Raw genomic sequence first — 27403 nt, 5'->3', positions numbered from 1 at the left:
TGGCCGCATTTCCTTTCTGGTGGTTTCCTAGAGCTTCCAGATCCGCGGCGTCGCCGGGGTTATAGGTGTGTTAAGAACTGCTCGCGCGGCCACCTCCTCTGCCGACAGGATTTCCTCCGAGGAAGAATCCCTTTGGGGTCGTACCCGAGACATTGGAGATCCTTGTTGGGATGGTTGAGGGTCAGATTGGCTGGTTGGTTCTTCAGATCCAGTTTGTCCCTGCGCTGCTATCGTTGCGAGAACCTGCTTAGGCTGGGCGGAGTCGACTTCAGGCTGATCACTGTATTCGTATTCCCTTATCTTGCGAACGAAGTCATCAGATTCCATGGAGGGGGTATCTCCCGAAATTGGGCTCAGGTTGCCCAAAATCGACTCTTCAACCGGAGTCTCGCTCTCTCCGACAAGCTCAGCCTGATCCGGATCCGCGTTGTGTTCCGGTGCCTCTTCCTGCTCAGGACCAGCTCCGTCTTCTTGAGGGGCGGTTCCGGCGGTATGGGCCAAGAAGTGTACGAAGTGGCACCTCTGCTTTTCTAACACAGGGAGACCGGGCGGATTCGCATTGGTCTTCCACCTTTGTTTCCTGCTCAGGGGCGGATTGGGTGGGCTTTGAAATTTCCAGATCCAAGGCGGAATCTTCCTTGGGAAGCTCCTGCGTCTCAGATCGGATCTTCGCGACAGCGTCCAGCTCTGCGGCGGTCGCGTCTGCGTTACTTACCAGTGGGTTTCCGTCGGAATCGACGGTTTCCCCGATGAAGATGTGTATGCCGCCAATTGGGACGATGGAGAGCTTGACGGGGTTTGTCCTAGCCGGAATCCAGCACTCATCCGGAGGGACGATCGGCAGATTCCCGGCGTAAAGGACGCGCCCCACAGCGATGGTGTCGTCGTAGCTTCCCATGGCGGAACCCTCCCGGTTCCGGCCTCTAGACGCCACAGGCCCCACGGTGGGCGCCAACTGTCGTTGCCTAATCGACGGTACCCCGGAGGAGGGATCCTCACGAGGGGGAGAAGAAGTAGGGGCCATAGGGCGGAGTGCTCTCGGGACGGTGGTACGCGAGTTACCCAGCTTCGGAACACCTGCACGATGACAGGGCCTACTGCTGCTTGTCTGGAATTATCTGGGCGCTTTCGCGTTGTTACAATGAGTTGTGGTTGTCTCTCTAGGGCTCCCGGGATCCGGCTTATAAAGGCGCACGGATCTAGGGTTTACATGGAGAGTCCTAGCCGGATTACAGATAGCCTAGCTACGGTACAATATCTTGCCGTGCACGTCACGGATCCGCCTTCCATACACGTCGTACTGGATCCGGGTTCCTCATGGGCCTCCAGGGATCCGGGTTACTCCTATGTCGGTACGGATCCGGCTTACTGATCCTGGGCCGGACTTCATCCTTCATGATCAACAGCAACTGGGCCGCCCGATGGGCCACATGCCTCATCACCGTCTGTGGGCCACCCGGGCTTGCCGGATCTAGGCACTGTCGATGGTACACCCATGAAGTATACCCACAACAATCATTATTGCTTCATGAAGACTTATCATTGCGATATCGTCATTAAGGCACATCTTCACATGTGAATTACCACCAATGGATGACAGGCTTCAAGCATATTATCTTCTCGAGATGCTTAACGTGAAATTGTCTTTCTGAACCTTGATGAGGATCACCACTTGATGCTATCCTCTCATAAGATATATGAAATATTACTTTTGATGCATGCGTGCCCATGGAAATAAACCTAACCATAATAGATAACACCGAGGCACATATATAAAGGGTTGGTTCATAAAGCATAATTGACAAAGCTTACCATACCACAAGATCATGTGATCCCATGTGGTACATTTCTTATGCTTCATGTGTTGACCAACTTAAATTCAATCCTCACTCGTTGTGTTGGTCAACCTTGTATCTTCTCATATTCTATCACAATATCATGAGGTACATAAATAACTCTTCATTTGATTGTATGATCTAAGTCTTGGTCAACCATAGCTCAACTCATAAGACTATCATGACACCAACCTAGAGGGATTTTTAAATTCTTCTCTTGAAACCAAATAGCCCAATGGAGAAAACTATTCGTTCAGGGAATCATTCTGGGCAAGTCCGGCGAAAAGTAGGCAGAGTCATACCATACGCCGAACTGACCGACATCCAGACCGGCAGTGCTGATTCACCCGCCAAACTGACCGACAGCTGCCGAGCCAGCAACGGATGATGCCTCAGTACACCTCTTCGATGGACACCGACGCACAAACCGACAACCCACAAAATGGTTCGGTGGGGAGCCCGATAAAGCCGGATTGCACACCGGAGACTTTCCAAGATGCATTTTCTCCAAAAAGCTACACTTTCACGATCTAGATCTTCCTGATCATATCATATCCTTCTCTTCAAATCGTTGATCTTGATGCCAATACTCAAGGTATATATTTTTTTATCTTCATAGCATCCATACTTGAATTCAACACATAGTCTCCAACCATTACCTATTGAATATTCTATAGGGATTGTCATTAATTACCAAAACCATAAATAGGGGTAATGTACACTTACAGTAGATCATGGCTGAAGGAGAAGAGGAGGAAAGGAACAGCTAGGATGGCGCCACGTTGCTTGGTCGGATGACTCGGACCACACGTGGCCCGAGAGGCCTCCATTTCCTCCAAGAAGGTTTTCTCTTCTCCTACCGCTACCGGTAGTAGCGCAGTGGACTGCAGCGGCCGCCGACCCGAGCCCCGAAACGTAGGCGGACCCGACCCGACCAAGATCCCCCATTCGCCGCACTCCACGCGCTCATCACGCGCCGCTCCCCTCCCCGTGCTCCTTTCCTTCCTTTCCCCCTCACCTCGCCTCGCCTCTTTTACACCGGGACGGGATCCTCTAACGTTAAGGTTTAAAGTTAGGTAAGCTACAGTATGCTGACTTCTCTTCATCTAAATTATATGATTAAGTCCAAAACAACATAAATTATTCTACACAATACTAATTTATGTTATGCAACCAGAGTAATTACATATAGACAAAATTATGGTGTAGTAAAATTTAGTTAATTTTTTTAATATCTACAGTAATTGTCTACAGTAATTAATTACATCACATAACTATGGTACTAATGCTACTTTACCCTGACTTTACTTCATTCTTTTCCCTGACTTTGCTCCTCCACGTTAGAGGAGCCGGTTCCTTTTACACCACCCCCCTGCACGGAACCAGATCGCCGAGCGCAGCAATGGCGGCGGGGTACCGGGCGGAGGACGACTACGACTACCTCTTCAAGGTGGTGCTCATCGGCGACTCCGGCGTCGGCAAGTCCAACCTCCTCTCCCGCTTCACGCGCAACGAGTTCAGCCTCGAGTCCAAGTCCACCATCGGGGTCGAGTTCGCCACACGCTCCCTCCAGGTCGACGGCAAGGTCGTCAAGGCCCAGATTTGGGACACCGCCGGACAAGAAAGGTTCTTTCCCTCACCTCGCTCCCTTTCCGCTCCCTGTCTCTTATTATCTGCTCCTTCTGCTGGTAGATCTGCGCTCTGCCGCGCGCGGCTGCACGTAGATCTGTGCTCGGTTCGTATCCAGATGCAAGCGTGCATCTTGAAAGTGTGGTGCTTTCGTTGGTTGGATCTCGCCGCGCGCCGAATTATGGCGGGGCTAGCTGGCGGAGAGGATCTGCGCCTAGTTCAGCCACGCTAATGGATCGTAGGACCTTGCTGTAGGTATCGGCTGCTTGCGAATCAGTGGGTAGGGATCTTCTCCACTGTCTTTTTGCTCAAATACAAGTAATTAGTAGGGACTATACCGTTGATTGCTGTACAATTGGGGGGCTTAAATTAGATATAAAATCTTATGATCTGTTGGTGGTGTTGTGGTGATGATTTTGCTCACACCAAGTGAGCTAGATCACCTTGTAGAGCCAAGCCGGACGCTTAGCTCACTACATTGTGAATTTTTGATTGTGTAGTCAGCATAAATTATGACATCAGTGGCTTCGCGCCTGTCTTTTTTAAGTAAGTAGGGGTCTATACCGTGGAGTGGTGTACAATTTGGAGACTTTATGAAGTGCTGAATATTATAATCTATTATTGGTGTGTTTGTAACGATTTTGGTGATAAAACTGGCCAAGCCTGACACTTAGCTCGCTGCATTATGATCTGTAGTCAGCATAAATTGTGACAATGTGTGGCTTTATCTTGCTGATGACAGTGAGGGTTTCAACAGTGACGGTGTGATGCTTCAATCTTGATGTCAAGTCCATGTAACTTAAATGGCACGTCCTACCATGATAGTGATATTGCGTGTATGTGTATATTTGGTTTCTGGCTAGATGCATGGTTGGTGTGCTTGGCCAAGGCTCAGATCCCTCCTTAATACTATTTTTAGAAGTGAGGCTTATTATTGGCCAGAGTCTAAAAATGAACAACACATTACATTTGCTGCAGAAGTTCTGCTATGCATTAGTTACGCCCTTGACATTGCTGATGTATCAATTACTTGTGAACTGGTTGTTAGGATGCATTACCTCCTTTTTTAGATAGAGTACTTCTCTACTTCTTTTTGTTCAGAATCATACTTGTTTTGTCCTTATTTCTCATTGCTCTCTCAACCCCCCCCCCCCCCCCCCTCCCTCTCTCTCTCTCTCTCCCCAGTTTCACTAGTTTTTCAGTTATGTATATATATGAAGCATGACAATGATTTAATGATCTAATGCTCATCATCTTTTATCCTAGTTATATAGTTGCTAGTATGGCAATTCATTCTGCAGAAACCAGAAATAGCAGTTAGTTTTGTGGCTTTAATCCTTTCTCTCAAGTAGTCCCTCTGTTTGTGATTCGAAACAGCCTTAGCATTTCTGTGCTCACATAATTCTTTCAGTTGTCAGTTGATATGTTGAGTCATGTATCATGCCTCAGTTGTTTCACTAATTTGGGATAACAATTTTCTCATCATCAACGATGTCTTTGACCTATTAGGACCTTGACATCCATTGCTATCTATGTTTTTGGAGACTGCAACAAATGTGAATCAGTAGCAGAACTTCAGTATTTACGCAGAGCATTTTTCTTATTATTTTTTACCATGATTTTTCTTATTATTCAAGGCTACGCTATAATAGAACTTCAGTATTTCTATAAAAAGTCATTTTGGATCTTGGGCACCAGTGCTCTAGCTGTATTAAAAAATTCGAAAAATAGATTTATGTGTTTAAAAAAATTCTGTAGCAAAATTCTAAAGGGAGCTGATGATGTATCCCACTAACGTACAAAATCTTAAATAAAAATATTTTGTTTTCAAAGCTACACAAAAATGACAAAGTTTGATTTTTTTTTGAAGATCTGAATCACTATACTCAGATCTACAAATTTGTTGTTTTTGTGTAGCCTAAAATACAAATTATTTCCAGCTGAAAATTTTCACGTTTGTGAAATACAATACTGGCTACATCATAATTTATTTTCAGATTTTTCTGAAACTTAGAAATGTGATTTTCAACTACTTTTTTAAATAGGGATCACTGGTGCCCATGTGCACCAAATCTCTGTCCAGTATTCTTACTCATATTCACGGTTTATAAGGCATCCTCCTTAGGATGCTTAGGCGATAAGGTACCCTGGCAGCGCCTTGGGAAATTTGCCCGCTTTAGGCGCTTAGGCGTCAGATTGCCTGGGGACGCCTTACCGCCTTAAAACCATGCTCATATTTGTACATGTTACTGCTACTACTCTAGTAACATATGATTAAACAGGATTTTGCTATCCAAAGGGTTTTAATAATCCAGAACTGTAATAAATCTTCTAACGCACATTCGACCAGTTTTCTACACTATGCAATATATGTGCCTAAAAACCAGCTTGAGGCTCGCTTGATTTGTTTATAGTGCTGGAATTTTAATACTGTACTATTCATTTCGTTGGGCACCCTGTACTTCATGTAGTTGAGTAAGAAAGCAGATGTTGTGTCTTAGGTTAATTGCCACTGCTTGATAAAGGGTAGAAGAAGAATTCAAACTCCCATACAAACACTAGAGGGTGGAAAAGGAGCCCATCCAAACTAAATTGAAAGTGGTTCCGCAAAACTCAAGATTGTGGATGTAACTGCCTCATTAAAAGTTAATCGGAATCTGGATGTGCATGAATGTGCAAGACACTGCAGGATTTGACAAGCTATTGCTTAACAAACAAAATTTGGTAGTGCCAAATTCCTGCTAGTAGTACCATAACACGTGTAATAACTTGAAAGTGAACTGGATTTTTATAATTTTTTTTCTGTATGAAGTTTTACTCTTTCTCTGAATTATTCTGTCGTTTTTCTGGCATGGCATCCAGTAAAAAAATCTATACGGATCGCATGACACTTTCATGTCTCAAGCGGCGTAAATACTACCAAATGGGGTTCTGTTGTGGCTTTTAATTCTAAGAATGTTAATTTAATTTTTTTCTATATATATGAGTGTGTTTCATGATACATTGACATGTAACTCTACATTTTGACATCATACTGGCTTGATGATAGCTCTGAAGTCCATGCAATTAAAATATGTTCTTAAGCTTCATTTTAGTGTTCCTCGCCAACATTCGATTCGTTCAGAGGATTGGGGCTCTGTCCAGCACTGCTGTTAACTGTGTTGCTAAAACCTGTGAATAAGCAATTCCTCCAATGAACAGACTATCTCATTCTTGCCAATACTTTTTTTGTGAACTGTCTCTATGATTCTTTATTGTAGTGAATTCTCTTGCTTTTCTTCAGAATTTTGCATGTTTTGGTTCACTTCTGCCTTAACTAACCACATTCCTTTCTGATCTGAATTCTGCTACAGGTATCGTGCTATTACTAGTGCATACTACCGTGGTGCTGTTGGAGCATTACTTGTGTATGATGTCACTCGGCACGCGACCTATGAGAATGCTGAGCGCTGGCTGAAGGAACTGAGGGACCACACGGACCCAAATATAGTTGTTATGCTAGTTGGCAACAAGTCTGATCTCCGTCATCTTGTAGCAGTCCAAACTGATGAAGCGAAGGGATTTGCAGAGAGAGAATCACTCTATTTCATGGAGACTTCTGCGCTGGAGTCCACCAATGTGGAAGATGCATTTTCTGAGGTCTTAACTCAGATTTACCGCATCGTGAGCAAGAGGTCAGTTGAAGCAGGTGAAGACTCAGGTTCTGGCCCTGGCAAGGGTGAAAAGATCAGTATGAAGGATGATGTCTCGGCAGTGAAGAAGGGTGGCTGCTGCTCCAGTTGAGCCACGTGGTATTCTTTTGGTTGGGTTTGTGTGATGTTACATGTTAGCTTGCGCTATCGCCTTTCCAGTGACCGGGAATTATTATTAGTAGCAGTAGCAAGTATCATGTCCTAGAGAAGTTTGTTGCTGAACTGAGAAGTTTGTCTAGATCAGGATAGACCTTTGTATTCTTTGTATGGTGGTGTCCTTGGCAATTGGCATGGCATGTTTTTTCATCTCAATCCTTTGCAACCATGTCTGAACTTTTCAATCAAATTGAAATATGTTTCGCTGATTGCAAATTGCTGGTACCTGTGGACACAAGGGAACTGTACACTGGATAATTTGTACAGTTTCAATGACGATGTGCAGCGCTGCGCCTGAGTGAATCTTAGAATGTAGTTCTAATTTATTATGGCTAGCTCCAGCTAGAGAATTTCTTGTATCTGATGGTATTGGCAGTCTGGGAAACATACTTCGGCTAATAAATTTTCAAATATTTCTCGTTTATAATAAAGTACTACCTGAAACATAAGTACACTCAAGACGAGTATCTAACCTTGATGCTTTTAAAGATTGATTGATGAATAATCAAAATTTGAAAGTTGTATGTTTGTCCTGTAACACACTAGGATGCATAGAAACTGGGCATGGAATTGGAATTTGGCCAGATTCCGCAAATTCTGCCGTTTGGTATGCGTTCGGAATTGATCTGTGGAAAACCAACCAAATTCCGAGCCCACGATTGGAAAACTTTCCGAGCTCTCACGCTCGGAAAGGCTTGGAAACTGCCTCCCTCTCGTCTCCCTCCCCGCCTCCCTCGCGTCTCCCTCCTCCATCGCTCGAGGCCGCCCCCTCTTCTCTCTGCTCGGCCATGCCTAGCGCCAGCGCCGCCCCGACCTCTCCCGCTCGTCTCCCTCCCGCTCGATCTCAGCCGCGTCCGGCGCTGCCCCGGCCTCTCCTGCTCGCCATCGCCCGCCGCCGCCCCGTCCTCCCTGCCCGGCCATGCCCAGCGCCGGTGCCGCCCCGACCTCTCCCGCTCGCGCTCGTCTCCCTCCCGCTCGATCTCGGCCGCGTCCGGCGCTGCCCGGCCTCTCTCCTGCTCGCCGTCGCCGCCGCCGCCCGTCCTCCTCGCTCGGCCTTGCCTCGCTCGGTCTCGCCCGCGTCCGGCGCCGCCGGGGCCGGCGCCGCTCCGTCCTCTCCCGCTCGCGCTCGCCCGACGCCGCTCCGTCCTCTCCCGCTCGACGCCGCCCCGACCTCTCTCTGCTCGGGCGTGCCCAGCGCCGCCCTGCTCGTCCTTGTCCGGCGCCGCCTAGCCTCGCCTCCAGATTCAACACAAAAGGGATTGTCCAAATTCAACTAAATACATGTTTTATTTTTATGTTTAAAGTTTTGCAAATTCAACAAAATATCAAATTCCATACTTTGTTCATCCAAACGGGATTTGGAATTGGTTACACCCTTTGATTCCAACATCAAATTCCAAACACATCCAAACAATAGAATCGAATTAGATGCCAGTTCATTTCCATCTCAGATTTGGAATCTTAGCCCAATTCAATTTCATGTCAACTTTCTATGCATCCAAACACAACATAATGGTAAAGTTTGAGAACTCCCGAAATTTAGCTTCATACTTTCGGGAGTATTTGACAGCTGATCCTATTCCGAGAAAAAAAAGGGATGTTCATCCTCATTGCCGTTTGGAACACTGGATTTTTTCCCCTGCATTTCATACTGTGATACTATTTTTCAAAATTTAAGTTTGCAAGTGTCAAAAAATTCCAAAATAGTTTTTTGGATTACAAGATACGTGTCTACAATTCCTAGAATTTGCAGAACCAAATCCTAAAAATGCAGAGAAAAAAAAAGATAAACCAACATGAATAGTGTCACAAAAAGAAAAAACAAAATGACACCGTTCACATTGCAATTTGTTTTTGTGTGTGTATTTTCGAATTTGGTTCTGAAAATTTTAGGGAATGTGAACACACATCTTCTTAACACCCACATATTTGTTACATTTTATTTTAGTACCTATACATTTAAATTTTAAGAAGGGGATGTTATCAAGGAGGCGTGGTATCACGGGATAGTCCCCGATCCAGGTTAAAGCATCTCCACTCACCCTCCTCATACGGCGTCCGGCGCAGCCGTTTTAGGAACCGTATCAGGGGGCGCCGGCACAAAATGAAAAATGGAGAGATGCCGGCGCCCAGCCGTGCACCCCATAGGTGCCCCCAATACAATTTCATATATGATTAAAATTTAAACAACAAATAAACTGTGATAATTTATTACAACATAAACAAATGTTGGACATAATTCAACAAGTTGAACATAGCACACAAATAATTTAGATTCATCAAATCACACAAATTTAAAAGTTTAAATCACACTGGCAAAGAAATAAACAAACTAGATGCCGCATTTGAGAATCCACAAATGCTCCACCAGATCATCTTGTAGTTGGTGATGAGCATCGGAGTCTCGGAATTCTTGATGCCTGGCAAGAAAAGCAACAAATGTGGGAGGCACATTGTGATCAACACCTGCAGAAGGACCTATCCGTTCATATGGTTCAGTGTCAAACACTGAAAATTCCCGCTTGCTCTCGATAATCATGTTGTGCAGTATGTCACAAGAAGTCATGAGCTTCCACATCTGCTCTTTGGACCATGCAAGAGCAGGGTATAACTACTATATTAAAGGGCAACTAACATCATTTTTCTCATAATTTTGAGCCTTTTAAGGAGTTAACCTCGTGGGGACACGTGTTGTTTCACATGGTTTGTTTTGAGCTGGTTATCTTCCGTGTAGCATTTGGTGCTCAGTAACATTTTTGGCTTCAGTAGTTCAGAGATGGATTGGCTTGGTGTTTTCTCATAGTGTGGACGTAGCCATTATTTAGTTGGGACAAAGTTGGCACGATCTATCTGCTGTTGCAGCCACACCGCTTTGACTGTTTTTTATCCTATCTCTGGAACTCACCCGAAAACTCAGTCTTCTCTTTCTTCCCCAATTTTCTTCACGCACGGCGAGTCCCCGCCGATCCCCCGATGAGCTTCTCCGGCGAACCGCCGTGGTCCACCCTCGGCGCGCCTACTGTGCTCCCCCGCCCCACTTCGCTGCCCTGCTCCTCCTCCACCACGCGAACCATCAAGCCCCGGAGGGCTATCGCCGCCGCGCGCCCGGAGGGCTGCTGCCGCCATGACCCTGTGGCGAGGCACAGTAGACGTCGGGGCAAAGCTCCGAAGATCGTATTTTTGAAGATTCGGGCGCGCTGTAGTAGGAGGTCGAGCGGCGGGCGGATATCTGGAGGGCAGAGATGGGATGCATTATTCAAAAGAGGAGGAGGTGGAGGCCGAAGTGGAAAATCGCATCCTGGACCTCTTCCACCATTCTCTGGTGCGGCGCCAACAAGGTCGTCCTCGACAGTCGTGATCCCGGCAGGGCAGCAGTTGCCTCCTCCCTCGGACTGTTCTCGACGCCCTTCATGAGCATATGGCCGCACTCTGCTGGGAACCCGGCTCAACGTACGTTGTTTCTCCGCTTTTTTGTTGTTTACTTCTTTTCCCTATAGTGATTTGCTGATGTTGCTTGTGGTCAGAGCGATGTACCTCGGGGTCAAGCCGGCAAGATCGCCGCCTGCAGGAGTGGTGCATGTCGGGTAGACGTACCACCAGGATGGGGTTGAGGGGCTGCTGAAGGCGGTTGACTTGGAGGGAGAAATGAGCAATGGTTTGCTGCTTAAGTCGTCGCTGCGATGTATGCCCTAGCCCCCTGAACTAACTCAGTTAGGTTTTGTCAGAAGTGGATGCAATCCAGCAGGGGTTTGGAGTCCCACAAGCAGGGTCTCGGAAGCGGTCCAGAAAGGACTGACCAATGAGGACAGCCAAAATGATATAGTAGGAGGCTATTTATGGAAGGTACTTCGCTAAATTCGATGTTCCAACCTACTGTAATACTACTTTCCAGTGTGGTTGTGATATGATGCATTCCACACAAACCAGCTTTTTTTTTGGAAACCAGTTTCCTCCGACTGGAGCCACCATGCCATTCCACACAAACATCTGAAGCTGGAGTGTGTCAAGTCCTCTGCGGTGCAAAGCAGGATGTGTCACTGTGGATGTCCCCAATTGGACAGCAAGTAAGAGGATGTCAAAATATGGCAACCCTGTAGCACATAATTCAGTTTTTAGTGTTAGCTAGATTAAACCTTAAGTGTGCAATTTGATCTGCTCAGTTCCTGCATTAAATACCTTTGATATTTGGATGATTTATAAGTGCCCATCATTTACCTGTTTTGAGCATGTATTAGAGGTATATGTTCTTTCGAAGACCAGTCCTGAGGGTATGTTACTACTTTGTTAGATGCTTTTTACTGAGCAGAGTAGACGTTAATTTCAGGGAAGTCTAAGGGTAGATATTTTATGTTTGTTAACAAAAAAAAACTTGCATAGAGAGGGGCACACACTACCATCAAATTAGTTTTCTTCAGATCGACCTCATTGGACGGATATATTATGTGTGAAATTTGGCAATTTGGTGGTGGATAGTCTATCATCATAGTCTTATTTTCTTTTCTTACCTTGGCAAGCTAAAGATTATTTTTCCTTTGAGACAAACATTAAATTTTGAGGCATCCATGATCTGGCCCTGTGGTTCGAGCACACGAGCTTGTGGTGTTCGAATGTTGGTGCCCGACAGTCTACAGAGCCGCTAATGAACTACCAGGACATATCTGCCAGTAATACAGGAGCGTGATGTTAGTACTGGATTGTGTGGCCTTCAAAGTTTCCTCTATAATGTCTCCACAAAGGATTATAGATGTTGACTATTTTTTTTTAAACTGAGGTAAATCAATCCCCTTCTAAGTTCTTCTCTACTTTCCTTCTTCCCGTAGCAATTTCTGTACATTTATGTATTTCAAGTGTGCAGATAATTTGTGTTTTTTTCCTTCTTCCACTATTTCTAATCATATATGAGTCCCTGTTAAAAAAAAGATCTGCAATAAGTGCCATTTTCGATCTCTTCTGCTCTATCCATGTGATTGCAGCAGGTAGATCCATGGTCCTGAATGTTAGCTTATTCCTTAATGGCCATACACCAAACTTCTCCGATTTTGTTATTTTAGCTTTCTTCGTCAACAATTAGGTTACTTTATATTTCTGAATTGTGATCAGATCTTTGTAATACATGGGACTGTACAATTTTCCAGCAAATATTATTTTCTCTTTGTACCCATTTAATGCTAGAGAATTACTTCCTGGAGGGTTTCTTCCAAATTGATTGTTAAAATTTTCACATTAAGAACTCATTGACCTATTTTTCTGAACATTAAATTGCTGTCATCTTTCCACTGAAGTTTTGAAGCTTATAGGTATTTCTCCTGCAAGTTTGTCTTATTTTTCTATAGAAAACCTCCATATTATGTTCACCTTCCGGTTCAGAAGTTGCCCGTCCATAGTTGCAGCACACCCTCCTGGCCCCACTCTGCCGCGGTGACCAATTCTTATGTGTCATGTTAAGTTGTTGCCACTGGAAGAACGAGCAAATATGATGATTTCCTAACTGTGATAATTGCATGTGTAAGTCCTTTGTTTAATTCTAAATAAGATTCTTCAGTTGCTAATTTCTTTTAGGATAAATCCCACAATCCGGACATATCCATTGTATCTGGTTAAGAAAAGATTGGGAGCATATGATTTGTTCTGTTTATTGGATGTTGAATATGAAACTCTCAAACCTTCGTGGATCTTGCTGCCCGTAGGAACATTCCATGTTTTCTCAGCTAAAATATAGCCAGTGGCACAGAAGAGGTTAGATTTTGTTTTTACTTGAATTTATGTTCGCTTTGTAATCCCAAATTTCCTTTCTAATTGGCATCTGATAGTGTGCGTACGGTTCGATGTAGGTATAATATTGACATTTGCAAATGCACTGCTAGAAAATTTAACAAAATATATGTGAAATATGCCAATGATTCTCTATTCGCAGGTTAGGCACTCATGATGCATACTCATGTGGTTTATTATGCCTTCAAAGAGCCTCCGTGAAACCTGGTCTGTTAGATGCATATTAGAGAATACCAGAGATAATTGTTTTGTTGCAATTGATTTCTATCTGGTGTTCTGCCTTTGTTTAGATTCCGTTTGTGTGCTGGTAGTGTGATTTCTGCGGACTACTCAGATGTTCCTTCTGTTGGTGGATACAATTACTAGATTGCATATATTCGGTTTGTGAGCTGACTAAATATTTACTTTCAGATTTTTTGACAGTATGAACACATCAGCGTGTATGCTCTTATGCCAATTCATATCTTCACCGATTTGTATTGCTAAGAGTGGAGAAGCTACATCATCCAGTGTGTATCAGCCTGCCAATGGCTTCCCCGAATTAAACACTTTCAGTGGTACTATTACAGTTTGTAGTTTGAGGATATAAACTGAGCAGGTAATCCTTTAGTTCAGCCTTGCTTTAGTGAATATGTATCATATTACAGTTATAAATCCTTGCGTTCCAGCTGATCAGAGCATATATAGGTATGAAGGTGTACATCGACATTACTATGTAAACTCAGTTCCTCCATTAGTAGAATTATTACTTTCTTATAAGAGATAATAGGCAATATTATGTACGATTTCTCAACCTGATGAGCTACTTTAAGGTGTTTACATACAAAATGATACATACCATGTCAAATCTTCTGAGAAATTGTAACTTAGCTATAATTTAGTTCGACCTTCATATTTTATCTATGATATATTTATTTTCAAAAATGTGTTCTAATGATTAATTCCCTAAAAATTATCTCTATGATTTGCACTTTAACAAGTCAGAGGGAAGTCGGGAACCGTTGAAGGCCCTATTGATATTTAGCAGTTCAGTACATGGCCTGTTTGAATCAAAGGATTGAACAGAGAGTGGATGATTGAAATACTTAGAATATTTTCTGATGGGAGTTGTTTGATTTATCACTTATTTTCCCACGGGATTTATCACACATTTTATTAAATGAATTTCATTTACTCAAAACCTATTTGAAATAATATATTACTTATCCTATGGCTCAATAGAATAACTAATTTAGTCATGTCTAATTTCAGTGGGAGTGACATTGCAATTATACCTTTGGCACATTTTTGGAATATTCAAAAGCGGGTCCCATGGTTGCATAAAATTGATACAAACAATGTTCTGTTCATGTTTTGAGTATTGATCACGTGTGCTTATGTTGGCAGCAGTGTACAGTCTATATAATAATTACTAATAATAGCATGCATATTGTCTTATACCAGTAAAATATTTATTATCATGGTGACTAGCTTTATTTAGACGTGCTGATCACACTAGGTAGTCCTCAAGTTCTAATTTTCATTCTCAGTGACAAACCATTCTCCCACATTCCGGTATTTGAAAATGCATTATGATACAACTTTCAACCGTGGGTCCACAACCAAGTCCTAACATACTTCAACTTTATAGATCTGTTGTTTCAAATTAACATGAAATAATTAATAATTTTTGGGCTACATTTCTCCTTCATTTTGTTGCATATAAGGATAGCTCCCCAACTACTTTGCATGCTTACTAAACATTGCAATTATGCCTATGGTACATCATTTTGTTTCAGCAGATCCTCTACATAAAATGATCGCTCTCCAGAAGAATCATGTGAGGAAGTTTGACAAGATAGAACAAAATTGACCTTGGCGGAAAAAGGAATTGATCATGTAATTCGCCAATCGATAAATTTATGCTTCGGTGAACAAACAAATCTACCAGTTCGCTCTTTCGTTTGTTGGTCCTATCTTTGTTTTCAAGTGTTGCTATTGGGTTGTATACTAGATTAATTTGAGTATGCATATCTTTTATTTTTTTACCTGTCATGCCAAATATGATTAATTACCATATACCAACATGTTGGCCAACAGCCCATGTCAAACCTTCAAGACTGAGTGTATTTTGCTTTAGTAGTGATGTCGTAGGTTTGCATGTACTATTTGAAGCAACAATTCTCCTTGGCCTATGCATAATATGAACTAACTATTTGAAATCAATTACAGGAACAAGACCATCCTCCAACAACAAATTTCAGGTTTGTGCAAATGGTAGCTGCAGAGGTTCAGTGCTGAAACTACATATAGACGCTACTATGTCACACGGACTGCTGCACTTCAAGCCACGGCAGCTCAGATCACAGTACGCCTATGTTATGTGCACTTTTCACTAGAAAATACTTCCACGTTATACTATAACCAGTGATTTCTTCTCTACTTCGTGTTGAACTGAATGAATATTATACCGAAGACAACTCTTCGTCTCTTCTACCTTTATATCATCCCTAATCAGTTTCTTCAGTAATAAGACAGTTTTTATGCAGTTGATTTTTACTCTGCCTTTCTAATTTATGTTTATAGCATGCACATAACAGAACTCAATTACAATTCAGAATGTCGAACTCAGTGAACTTCTCAGCACAGATAAAATTTACATTCACTACGCGAACTTGTAGTAAATACTGGAAAAAAAGAGCAACATACTAGGAGAGATCTACTTCACCAGCATGAATGGTTGCTCCCGTCCTCCCCCTCAGTCCGCCCTCCATGGCTCTGTATCCACCACGGCCTACCACTGCTGACTAATTCCTCTGCATCCAGGAGCTCATCCTAGGTCGATGACGCCCAAGTGCGGGATCTCGGCCGGCCGCAAGACTCCATCCCTGCAGGAGCCAAGGAACGAGGAACTCTTCCTCCTTTTCATGGCTTACCTTTTTTCATTTATTTTTCTGGGTCTCTGGTTGCAGGAGTCATCCTCCTCCCACTGGCACTTTTTGTCTTCTCTGGCTGGTTTGGTCGCTGGTGGTGAAGCCACTCACAGTTTCAGAAAAAAATACAAGATAAAGAGTATTACAGAAATAGTGAAAAGAATAGTCAGAATGGTGGGCCCAATATTACAGAGCTAGCACATCTAGCCAAACCACCATATATATATTTCAGTGCTATCATTTACTGTTAGTCTTTCCTAGAAGTCTAGAACAGACTACTGTTGTGCAGCAGCTATACAGAGCAATTCATCTAAAAAAAAGCTATACAGAGCAATCTTATCAATCATGCACTCTGCAAGAAACACACACCAGCACAACCGGCCAATCCATTTCGTATAAAAGAAGCCGTCTTCTTCGCTTCTCAATATCATCGGGCAATGCATATGTGTTTGCAAATTAAGATATGTATCTGCTTCCACCGTATTTAAGTTGCATGTTAGAGTTTTATGTGTAGATGGGCGTGGCATCACCAATTAGAAAATCTAAATAATTTGGATGAGACCGACATCACTACTTTTATTCTGCTTATTAGTAAAAAATACCGTTCAATCTCAACATACAATTCAATCTAAACACAAAAACATGTCTCCCGTCAGTATAAATACAAGCACACGATTAGCAAAGATGCCTAATCCCAGACTAAAATGCAACACCAATTATTATTACCAGACTACATTTCTGGCTCTGATGCCCACTTATTTACTTGATCTTTATGATCAAATTTTTATGCACCTAATTCCAGTATATGTTTCATCCAACTTCATTGTCAACCATCTTAAAACCTACTGTTTAAACAAGAAAACATTAATTACTTCCATCAATTCAAGTATCGTTTCAAAAATATTGCAATCGTCATATCAGTCGGCGCGGCGTGCCGCCGCGCCCATGCATTGCTAGTCAGATAATGGCAAAGCGAGCTTGCAACACATAAAATGCCCTCTCCACATCATTTCTGGCAGCCTCCTGCATTTGAGCAAACCAATCTTTCTTCCCTGTAGGTACAGAGTTCGAGATTATCTTCAAAAATGTTGACCATTTTGGATAGATGTCATAAACAAGATAGTATCCCTTGTCATACTGGTGGCCATTGATCTCAAACTGCACCGGAGGGGCATTGCAGTAGCCTTCCATCCTCTGCCTTGTCTTGCTCTTGCGGTGCCCCGACGCGGAGCCACTAATGGCTGGCCTGTCCTCCTCGGCGATCATGGACAAGAGCGAGATGAGGATCGCCAGATGTTCGTCGTCTGCAGCGGCGTCCTTGGTAGCGGAGCCACTAATAGCTCCTCGTCCATGAGCGCGACCATGACGTCCTCGTTGTCCGAGTCCATCACCTTGGCAAATAGCCGAACATCTCACGTGCAAGGTGGGAGCGTGGTTGGGATGGAGGTTGCAGTGGTGGCGTGAGCGGGTGAACGACGACAGTGGGAAGGGCCGGCGAGGTGGCGAGGGTTGCGGCGGATTTTATGTGGTGGTGGAGTGGGTTCCTACTGGCGGCAACGACCGTCGCGGTGAGGGGTGGTTGCGGCAGTGACAGTGGTCGCGAGGCGAAAAGGAGGAAAATATTTGTGCTTTTTTGGCGCTGGTCACTGACAGGGCTGGCCCGCGGCGTTTTCTCGCCACGCCGGCGACCCCACTGCCCCCCTGTAGATTGGGTTCGGCTTTGGGGCGCCGAACGGAGAATTAGGCCACTCTGGCGGGAAAAACAAATATAAGAGCCGGAGCATTCGTTTCACCGACGCCCCCAATCAGGGGAGCGCCTACTCTCCGCCTTAAGCGGGAGCGACGGTTCGCTCCGCCTCAAGAGTTTCCTTCTGGGTCGCTCGGCCCAACAAAATGTACTGCTTCTCTCTTCTTTTTCTCCTTTCAATTTAGATTTATAAAATGTTCAAATCTAAAAATGTTTAAATTTCAAAATTTTTGGATAAAAAAGTTCAAATTTAAAATATTCGAATCTAAAAAAGTTCAAACTTCAAAAGTGTTCAAATTAAAAATGTTCAGATTAAAAAATGTTTGAATCTAAAAAATTCAAATCTCAAAAGGTTCAATTTTTTTTTTCAAATTTAATCAGAACATTTTTTTAATTCGAAGAAGTTCAAATCTGAAAATGTTCAAACATAAAAATTTTTCAGATCAAAAAATGTTCAAATTTAAAAACAGTTCAAATTTTTAAAAAAGTTCGAATCTAAAATACTACGAAATTGAAAATGTACAAAAATCGAAAACGTCCAAATTTTAAATTTTAAAAAACGACCCCCAAAACCACAAACCAGAGAGAAAAAACCAGTAAAACTTTAAAAAACCAAAAAAAAAAAAAAAAAAAGAGGAAGCAACTGAGCCCTCTGTTGATAGATAACAGCGACTAGAACCTTTCCTGGGCCAGGCCGATATACGAGGGGGTATGCGGAGCGCCCGCTCGCTCCCGCATTGAGCGGAGAATAGGGCTCTCCCCCAATCAGCTATTGGGGCTTTGGGCGTGGGCGAGTGGAGATGCTCTTATCGGGCCTGATAGACGGACCGTGTCGGGAATATACACAATGTCCGAATCCGGGCCAGGTTCGTCAGGGTTCAGCGCTACATAGCCCAGGCCCAGGCCCAGCCCCAGCCCCAGCCCCAACTTCTCCCGTTCGTCGGTTTCCGCTTCGCCGCCAACGAGGGTTTCGCGTTCGCCGAACCGCCGCCGACGAGATGCTGGAGGAGCTGCTCATCTTCACGCGCGGCGGCCTGATCCTGTGGTCGCTGGCCGGCGGCGCCGCCGCGCTCAAGGGCTCCCCGGTGGACGCCCTCGTGCGGTCCTTCCTCCTCGACGGCGGCCCCTGCGGCCCCGCCGGCGCCGGGTTCGCGCACGGCCCACACGCGCTCCGGTGGGCCTTCAACAACGCGCTCGGGCTCGTCTTCGTCGCCGTCTACCGCAAGGTGCTCCACCTCCTCTACGTCGACGACCTCCTCGCCGCCGTCGCCGCCGAGTTCGCGCGGATCTACCGCCCGCGCCGCGCGTCCTACCACGGGTTCGGGGAGCGGTTCCGGCAGCTCCAGCTCGAGGCCGAGGCGCGCGCGTCCCGTCCGGCCTCCGTTCCCGTGAAGCCTGGTCCTGCTCCGTCTGATGGCCTTCTCCTGCCCGAGGGTGGCGGTGGTGGCGAGAGTGAGACTGCGGGTGACGAGTCTGGGAAGGATGGCTCCGATGGCGAGCAGGAGGAGCACAACTCGGTGGATGGTAGCCTCAAGGTTGTGAAAGGGGAAGAGGAAGTAGCTCCCAGCAACAATGCTGCTTTTGACATGAGTAAGTTGCAACTTATTTTCCGACCACACCATAAAATCAAGCCGAATAAACCCGCACCCAGGGATAAGAAACCAGTGACAACCGATAAGAGGAGGAGGATTCCGGATAACGTGCCTTCGGCCAAGGATTTGGATTTTTCAAACCCAGCTGACGCCAGAGGGGCTCTGGCGATGAACCAGGCGCCTGTCAACCAGGGGAAGAGCGGGATGGACCAGGACGAAACCACGAGGAGCAGCACAGTGAAGAGCGGCTGGTTCTCCTCAATGTTCAGGAGCATCGCAGGCGGCAACGCGGCCCTGGAGATGTCTGATCTGCAACCTGCGCTCAAAGCTCTGAAGGATCGGCTGATGACCAAGAACGTGGCGGAGGAAATCGCGGAGAAGCTCTGCGAATCGGTCGCAGCTAGCCTTGTAGGCAAGCAGCTCGGCTCCTTCACGCGGGTTTCCTCCTCTGTTCAGGCAGCTATGGAAGATGCGCTCGTTAGGATATTGACCCCGAGGCGATCCATCGACGTGCTGAGAGATGTGCACGCTGCTAAGCAGCGTGGTGCGCCGTACGTCATCGTCTTCGTCGGGGTGAATGGGGTCGGGAAATCCACCAACCTCGCAAAGGTTGCGTATTGGCTTCGCCAGCATGACCTCACCGTCATGCTGGCAGCGTGCGACACCTTCAGGTCTGGTGCTGTGGAGCAGCTGCGGACTCATGCCCGCAGGCTTCAGATTCCTATTTTTGAGAAAGGATATGAAAGGGATCCAGCCGTAGTTGCAAGGGGTGCGATTCAGGAAGCCACCCGGAATAAAACAGATGTTGTTCTTGTCGACACCGCTGGGCGTATGCAGGACAATGAGCCACTCATGAGAGCACTCTCCAAGCTCATCAATCTCAATAATCCAGACCTGGTTTTGTTTGTTGGAGAGGCGCTGGTGGGGAATGATGCTGTTGATCAGCTCACTAAGTTTAGTCAGAAACTGACAGATCTTTCCACTGCTCCAACTGCTAGATCGATAGATGGCATCCTGCTCACCAAGTTTGACACCATTGACGACAAGGTTGGAGCAGCTCTTTCTATGGTGTATGTTTCTGGAGCTCCTGTCATGTTTGTTGGCTGTGGTCAGTCGTACACTGACCTCAAGAAACTCAATGTGAAATCCATCGTCAACACCCTTCTGGAGTGAACTCCAATAGGCACTGCTTTACTGAATAAGAATACCTTGCTCTATTTAAACCTCCTATGACATTGTGGTCACGTTGGATGTTGATCATGTTGGATGCTGATAGCTATGCTTTCTCTAAGATTTATTTTTTGTGTCACTTCTAAGAATTTTCCATCCATGTTTTTACTTGCTAGTTAAGATTACATGTAACAATAGTGGCAGTGCTAGATAATTCTTGGCTACTTGATGTTTGGTGCAAGAAGATAGTAGAGCATCGTGTGAACTTTTCATGTATGTTCATGCCTAGTTACATTCTTTCTTTTTTATATGAAGTGATAATAATATTCTTTCCATTTCTGCAATCTTCTTCTAGTGATTTTCGTACGTTGACTATTCAATCAAGCTCTCAGTTGCTTGTGTTACTTAAAATTTAAATTGTGCACCCAGTGTTGATATGACCAGTCACATATTCATTACACAACAACAACATCAAAGCCTTTTCCCAAGCATGTGAGGCAGGCTAGGTATGAGACCCAAAGAAAACAAAAGGAAACCAATACAGAAGGAGAGAAAAATAAACAAAGAATGAGTAGACAAAGATTCTGCCACATGGATTGTTGATCTTCATGTAGTCCTATCAAGGGCCAAATCTCTAGGAACATTCCAACCCCTCGAAGTCCCTTTTTACCGCCTCTGTCCATGTCAACTTTGGTCGCCTTTAGAATACCACTATTAAACTGGTGCTTGGATATGCCCAAACCACCTTAGTCGGCGTTGAACGAGTAAACTAATAACATTTTCCTTACTTTCATGAGCATTGCATAAGGTTTTAACTTAAATCTTTTGTACACAAGAGTTAAAAAGAGATAATCAACATCTGCTGCTAGAGTTAATTAAGTCAGAGTAAAAGGCATGTTTGCCTTTGATCACAAGGTTGGCTTTTGATAGACCAAATATTTTCTTAATTTCTAGATGATCGACTATGCATTTATGCTTGACGAGATCATAAACTATGTGCAAAAACGCCCACTGAAACTTGTTGAATGCCATGTCATTAATAAAAAAAAATGAAATTCCGGTCAATTTGTGGTGCTTTTCGCTTCAGTTTCGGTCTATGAAGCATGCAGTGGTGAATCCAGTTTACTTTATTTCCCTACCTCATCTGCGCAAACTAAATTATCTCCTGCCGAACCGAACATGTCTCATCTATGATGTAGAAAATGAATTAATTTTCTACTATATATAAATATATAATACAGATGTTGCAAGATGGTAGCCCGTACAGGTTTGATACTTTGATTACACTGCCAGTTTTGTCAGCTTGCTTGGTGCGAGTTTGTATGTGTAACTGCATTGTTTGCAGCACTGATATTACGAGGATACTCTCAGATTGCAGCACATTGTGGCGGTTTCAGATGTTTCTAGAAGTTTCTCGGTGCTGCCATATCACTGATTTTCCATGGTGGGAAATGTAACTAGGTGCACGGCTAGCTGTGGGTGCGTGCCCCGGGATCGTGCTATAACTCAGGCTCTGTCCTTCTGGTTATTTGTTCATCATATTCTCAGATTATTGCAAATTTGGGCTAAGGGAACTGTTTGGCCTTGGAATCTCTGTAGAAAGTCGCTTACAATGGGTACACGAATCAGTTGAAAATCAAGACACAATGTTAATAATTATGTTTTTTTTTTGTTCCTATGGAGCAAAATAAGGTTCCAGTTTATCTACGCAAAACTTGCCTGCAAGGGTTGCGTGATCCGTGTAACTGAATAACTGATCGTGTTGTTTGCAGGTTTTTTTTACTACAAAGTGTCCCATGCAAGAAATAATGCTTCCCTGCCCCACTATTCTTTCTTGGGTGAACTATACACAGTACTATTAAAAGTACTTTCTGCAGTAATCATTTGGAAAGAATCTTTAAGAGGAATAGAGGATTCATAAATAGTACCTTTATTGAATGACTGTTCCACCATTGGCCTGCAAGTAGCAGCGTGCTGTGACAAAGAGCATGATCAAAGCAGGGTTTATTCTGAATGGCAGGGCAATTCTCCTTTGGCAGGGACGGTGGTAGCATAGTCCACTGTCCAAGGCCGGATACATTGTCATCCATGCCAGAGGAGAACCGCACTGTGATTCTCACCCTGAAACACTCCGTAGCAACCACTGATCTATTTATTTGTGGGAGAAAGACCTTGGTCTGTTTTCAGTTGCGTGTTGCTCTTCCTGTTACTCTTTCAAATATTTTGCTTGCCATGCACTGTATCTTACTATGAAATATATATAGGGCACAAACGAACAAGAAAATGTGGATATGCTGCTGGATATGCTTCCAGATCAGGACAATGCTTTCAAGAGGTATTCCTCTAGCTCTACCTTTCCCATTTACCTCTCTTTTTGAGTCGAACCGTTGGACCATAGAAAGTGGATGACCCCTGTGCTCGTGGAGTCTCTTGCAAATTTGAGACCAACCTATGTCTAGAACTCTCGGTACAGGAGTTAAATCCTATATCAGCTTACTTTATATGGTCCGTCTTATTGTCGATTCTAGTAAATTAGCTATCATGTGCTATTATAATTTGTAGGACATCTATTGTAAACTAGTTACTGAAAACGGATACTTGGAGCTACCATAAGTTCTGATTGGTGCTGATGCAAATTGTTTGCTATTGACAATTCGAAACAAGTATGGTGTACAGAACTTGAGCTCGAAAAAGTGGCACAGCAGCAACCAGAAAGGATTTTCCGCGACGTAAAACCAGAGGCATAATTTCACATTGAAACTTGATATTAGCATGGTTAAATAGACTGCTGTATGTAGATGCTGAAAACGAAAATTATTCTAGCAGGTGACACCACACCACATTAGCATGGTTAAATAGATTCTGCCAACGATTTAAATTTTATGCCTGATAAATGAAATCTTATTATTGTTTGGTACCCTGAAAGATTCTTGTAAGTACAATAGGAACTTCTATTCTATACCTAGAGCATTTGAAAATACAGTGAGAATGGGAGTAAATTGATTTTTTTTCCTGGGTACTCTTCTTTCATATTTTTCTCCGGTTTGTGGCCGTTCATGTTCTGAAACCCATCACAGGTGACTTGGACTATCGGCCATTGCTGTATCAAACTTCTTGCTACATTTTTTTCTTGACGAAAACTTCTGTTTATATCTCTATTTTGTGCAAACTTTTATTCCACGTCCTTTTGCCTTGAACCTGTTCTTCAAGTTGACCGTGTGAGCAGAAACCTTTTAGTCACATTTATCTGATGGGCCAAATGTTATGTTTTTCCATGTTTTTGTTCTAACTTAGATAAAACAGGTGGTGGTAACTGTTAAATACTGGCAGTACTGGTAGTATTGGTGGAAGTATCATCTTGAAAAATATTAGAATTTAAATTTTGAATTCAAAATTCTAGCAAAGTGTTGTTAAGGGCTTGTGTGAAGATAATGAAATTATTGATGCTACGCTAACAACTTTATATTTCCTTAAATCAAGTAACAACATGAACTTCTGTTCTTAGCACTCAACAATCATAGAATTATATCCTGTTGAGCTGAGTAGCTAGTATTTCTTATCTATACAATATCATCACTAGAAATTTGTGTCAAATGGGAATGTCATTTCGTTATTCACCAGTTACCAGATGGTACCCTGTCAGTTCCTTCCGATTACCTGGTATCCGTTATTTTTGTTCACCTTGTTTGGTCAATTTTAAATGCATGCCATCCTGTAACCTGTACATGGCAGTTTCTGGTATTTCTCAGTTTCCTGTTTTATGTTCTCCCTTGAGTAGAAACCGGTGGCATCACTGCCACTTTGTTAGTGTTTTTTGTCAAAATACTACCTTGCACTAGCTAGCTGGAAAGGCTCACAAGCTAAGACATTTGCACCATCTTCTACGAATTCATGCAGCTACTTCCCTAATTACTTATATACACATTCAAAGGTCCACAAGCAGATCGTGCCCTTTTTCATGTGATGGGTGACAGGTTATATTGTTCTTCTGGTTCAGAACATTCCCATGGATCTTCCCATTATGTGCTGTAAGAAGCTGTCTGATCTGTTGAAGAATTTAGTAAGTATCTGATTCTCCTGGATAAAGCTGAGCTTTACAGAAAGGACGCACCAGCTGCTGCTGTGGGTGTCGAAAAGCCGCATCACAATTTATCATCTGATCTTAGATTGACACGATCATTCACACGCTCTTCTCAGATCTTTGTCTTTTATTATTGCAACAATATGCTACCATTATTTATTTTTACTTGCTAAGGCTTTAGCCAGAGTCCACGTTTTTGTTACATAACATTGCAGAGAAGAGAGAGAAAATGGCGCAGCAGATACATTGCATTTTATGAAGCCTCACAGAGTAGAGAAACAATCCATTCTTTAAACCAAAACGAGATTATGGAAAAAAGACAAGTGCGCGCTGAGTGCCAGAGACTGCAGACAGATTCCACTGCGGTTACAAGTTACTCCATCTGTTCAAGAACATATGATGCTTGTGACAAAGCATGATCTTCATTATATTTTGAAGGTACATGAAAAATACTATAATGTCAAATATTTTCATATGATCCAAATGTGTTTTGGTGCATTAGACTATGACCAAAGTTAAACAAGTGGGTGCATCAGTTTTGAAGTTACATGACAAATATAATGTTAAATATTTTCGTAAGATCCAAATATCTTTTGGTGTATTAGACCATGACCATGTTTTTTTTTTTGAATTGTAGACCATGACCATGTTAACAAGTTTGACCACTAAAATTTCAAAGTTTGGTGTCATACTTTCTTTGTGGAGGGAGTGTCTTTTTTTTTAACGAAACCATGGACTAATTTTCATGCCTATTGCTGAAAGACTTGGTCATGTAGAGTAGTACCTTATTTTTAGTGAAACCTCAAGAGAGTAATTTTTATGCCTACTACTGAAATAATGCGTGCTAGAAAATGCGCAAGATATGCCACACAGATCTGGAAAAGTGGAAAAATGCTTTTTGGCATCCATCTTCAAGCAAGGCAGATGCATGAGCGGATATGCTGATGCCAGCTTCAGCACCGAACTGGCCTTGTGGAATTCATATAAATACCTTATTGTTGGAACCTAGTAATGCACCAAGCCATTCCATCAGGTACACCTCGAAAGAAAAACAGAAATACAGTGTGTGTGTGTGTGCATGCGAGCTGTAGATTACCGGGCCATATCTCCTTGGGCAGACCGTCATTGGGCTTCTTCACCTCTTACTAGTCAGCTTGTGTTCTGCCAAAGGAGATTTGCCCAGCAATCCACATTTTGCGATCTGTCAGAACTTGTTGATGTAGCCCATGAACAAGTTCTTCTGAAAATGCAGCATCATACTGATTTTCCCATCTTATTTTTATGTCTGTTCCTAAATCAAGCAATCTGGTTCTCTTATCTGCACATTAACATTTTTTAGATTAGAAGATTCAGTACAGATCATGATGCCTCGATGCTGAAGATTAGGTCACTGTTGTGATTGTGCAAAAGAATAGGTCTGCAGAGATATGGTAGTAGAAGAGAACAAGGGAGCTGTTCGACCAGAACAACCAGCTTGGTCAATGTAAACATTATATATTCTTTATTTCTGTGATCGCATTATTGGATGATATGAAATCCCCTCGCTCGCAGGCCTCGTGCATCCACTTGATGGTTTGTTAATTCGCTTCAGAGCCATCCAAGATTCAGTTGATCTCTTAAAGAAGATCTCAGAGGGCAAGTCTGTCTGGCTGACAATCCACCCCACTCCAGCCGGCAGCTGAGAAGCTGTTCGCTGACATTTTTATACACAGATGCCAATAATCTCCCTGCCTATGTCAGCGATTGGGCCTCTCCACCAGTTGAATATCGGATGAACAGCCACGGCAGAATTAGGGCAAATGTCATTATGTCAAACTCGAGGCGCCCGGCACGCCGTCTCTCTCAACGAGACCCTCGCAGGTTATTAAATAGTGATGCTTGTCTGGTTTTAATTCACGTGCAGTGCATTTAGCTGATCCGGAGCTCGATGGCTTCTCCGATTCCATGGTTTCCCCGGCACGGCAAGCTCGCAACTGGGAGCACGCATCGATCTCTGACCTATGGCCATTTAAGTAGGCTTGGCAGTTCGCCCAACTAGTGTTTTCATATTTCTCAGGGTATAGCGGGCAGTTGCATCCAAATCATAGATCGTTATCTTGTATTTTACTCAAGTGGAACTTCAGTATTGTCGCCCATGCTGCCCGTCATGAAGTTATGGGCGCGCATAGCTCGTGGTCGTGGGGTCGGTCAGGGGTGATATCGTCGTTCTCACGCGGACACGCACATCCGCCAAGAGCGACGACCGCACGAAATCTCACCACAGCGTGACTGAAACATTTTCCTGTCATGCCTTTGTTACTCCCTTCAGCTAAGAAAATAAGTGACGCTCTAGACTTTTGAAAGATTTGTCTTGATAAGTACATTCTGATCCTTTTTTTCTTTCTAGAATGCACCATAAAGAGGTGTATCATGTTTCATAGAAAAGGAAGGTCAAGAGGCTGATACGGAAACACTAAATTTTGGGATTATCATCCACATTTGCTATACTACGACGATAAAATTTTCTCTTATGTAGGTAATCTACCAGTGCACTAGCGGACCTTCTCGGGGGTGAAATGCCCCTCCCCACACCCCCGCCCCCAGCTCATCAGGAAATAACACCTGTCTTGCCCACTAAGTGACCCATCTAATGACCAAAACCACCACCTCGACCTCGAATCACGGATACCTCTTCGCCTCTCGCGTCTAGGGTTTGGGTCTCGCAGGCGATCACCGCGGCGAGAGGGGACACCGGCTCCGATCGACGTCTGCTCCTCCTCACCTGCCTTCCGCTCCGCTCGGGCTGACCAAGGGGACGTCCTGGCACGTCTACCCGGC

At 43.8% G+C, this 27403-nt stretch overlaps 2 protein-coding genes and 1 long non-coding RNA gene across 3 annotated transcripts; all 3 read left to right on the top strand.

Moving 5' to 3' along the window:
• Positions 1-3161: 3161 nt before the first annotated feature.
• LOC127314126 (ras-related protein RIC2) lies at positions 3162-7468 on the top strand. Its single transcript, XM_051344589.2, has 2 exons — positions 3162-3461; positions 6818-7468. The coding sequence occupies exons 1-2, from the start codon at positions 3238-3240 to the stop codon at positions 7245-7247; spliced, it is 654 nt and encodes a 217-aa protein (XP_051200549.1). The 5' UTR covers positions 3162-3237; the 3' UTR covers positions 7248-7468.
• A 2746-nt stretch (positions 7469-10214) lies between these two features.
• LOC127314125 (uncharacterized) lies at positions 10215-16225 on the top strand. The gene is made up of 3 exons (XR_007859416.2): positions 10215-10762; positions 10837-14962; positions 15296-16225. It is a non-coding gene; the product is annotated as an uncharacterized lncRNA (long non-coding RNA).
• A 2441-nt stretch (positions 16226-18666) lies between these two features.
• LOC127314124 (uncharacterized) lies at positions 18667-20842 on the top strand. The gene has a single exon (XM_051344588.2). The coding sequence runs from the start codon at positions 18742-18744 to the stop codon at positions 20506-20508; it is 1767 nt and encodes a 588-aa protein (XP_051200548.1). The 5' UTR covers positions 18667-18741; the 3' UTR covers positions 20509-20842.
• The last annotated feature ends 6561 nt before the right edge of the window (positions 20843-27403 follow it).

The sequence above is a fragment of the Lolium perenne genome, chromosome 7 (genome assembly GCF_019359855.2).
Source record: "Lolium perenne isolate Kyuss_39 chromosome 7, Kyuss_2.0, whole genome shotgun sequence".
Taxonomy (NCBI): domain Eukaryota; kingdom Viridiplantae; phylum Streptophyta; class Magnoliopsida; order Poales; family Poaceae; genus Lolium; species Lolium perenne.
The sequence above is the reverse complement of the archived record's forward strand: the minus strand, read 5'-3'. Positions and strand labels throughout refer to the sequence as shown.

Bases quoted from the DNA above. Each gene is read 5' to 3' on its own strand.
- LOC127314124 (XM_051344588.2), top strand. From the start codon at position 18,742: ATGCTGGAGGAGCTGCTCATCTTCACGCGCGGCGGCCTGATCCTGTGG.
- LOC127314126 (XM_051344589.2), top strand. From the start codon at position 3,238: ATGGCGGCGGGGTACCGGGCGGAGGACGACTACGACTACCTCTTCAAG. The intron at 3,462-6,817 runs GTTCTTTCCCTC...ATTCTGCTACAG, and splicing joins GACACCGCCGGACAAGAAAG to GTATCGTGCTATTACTAGTG.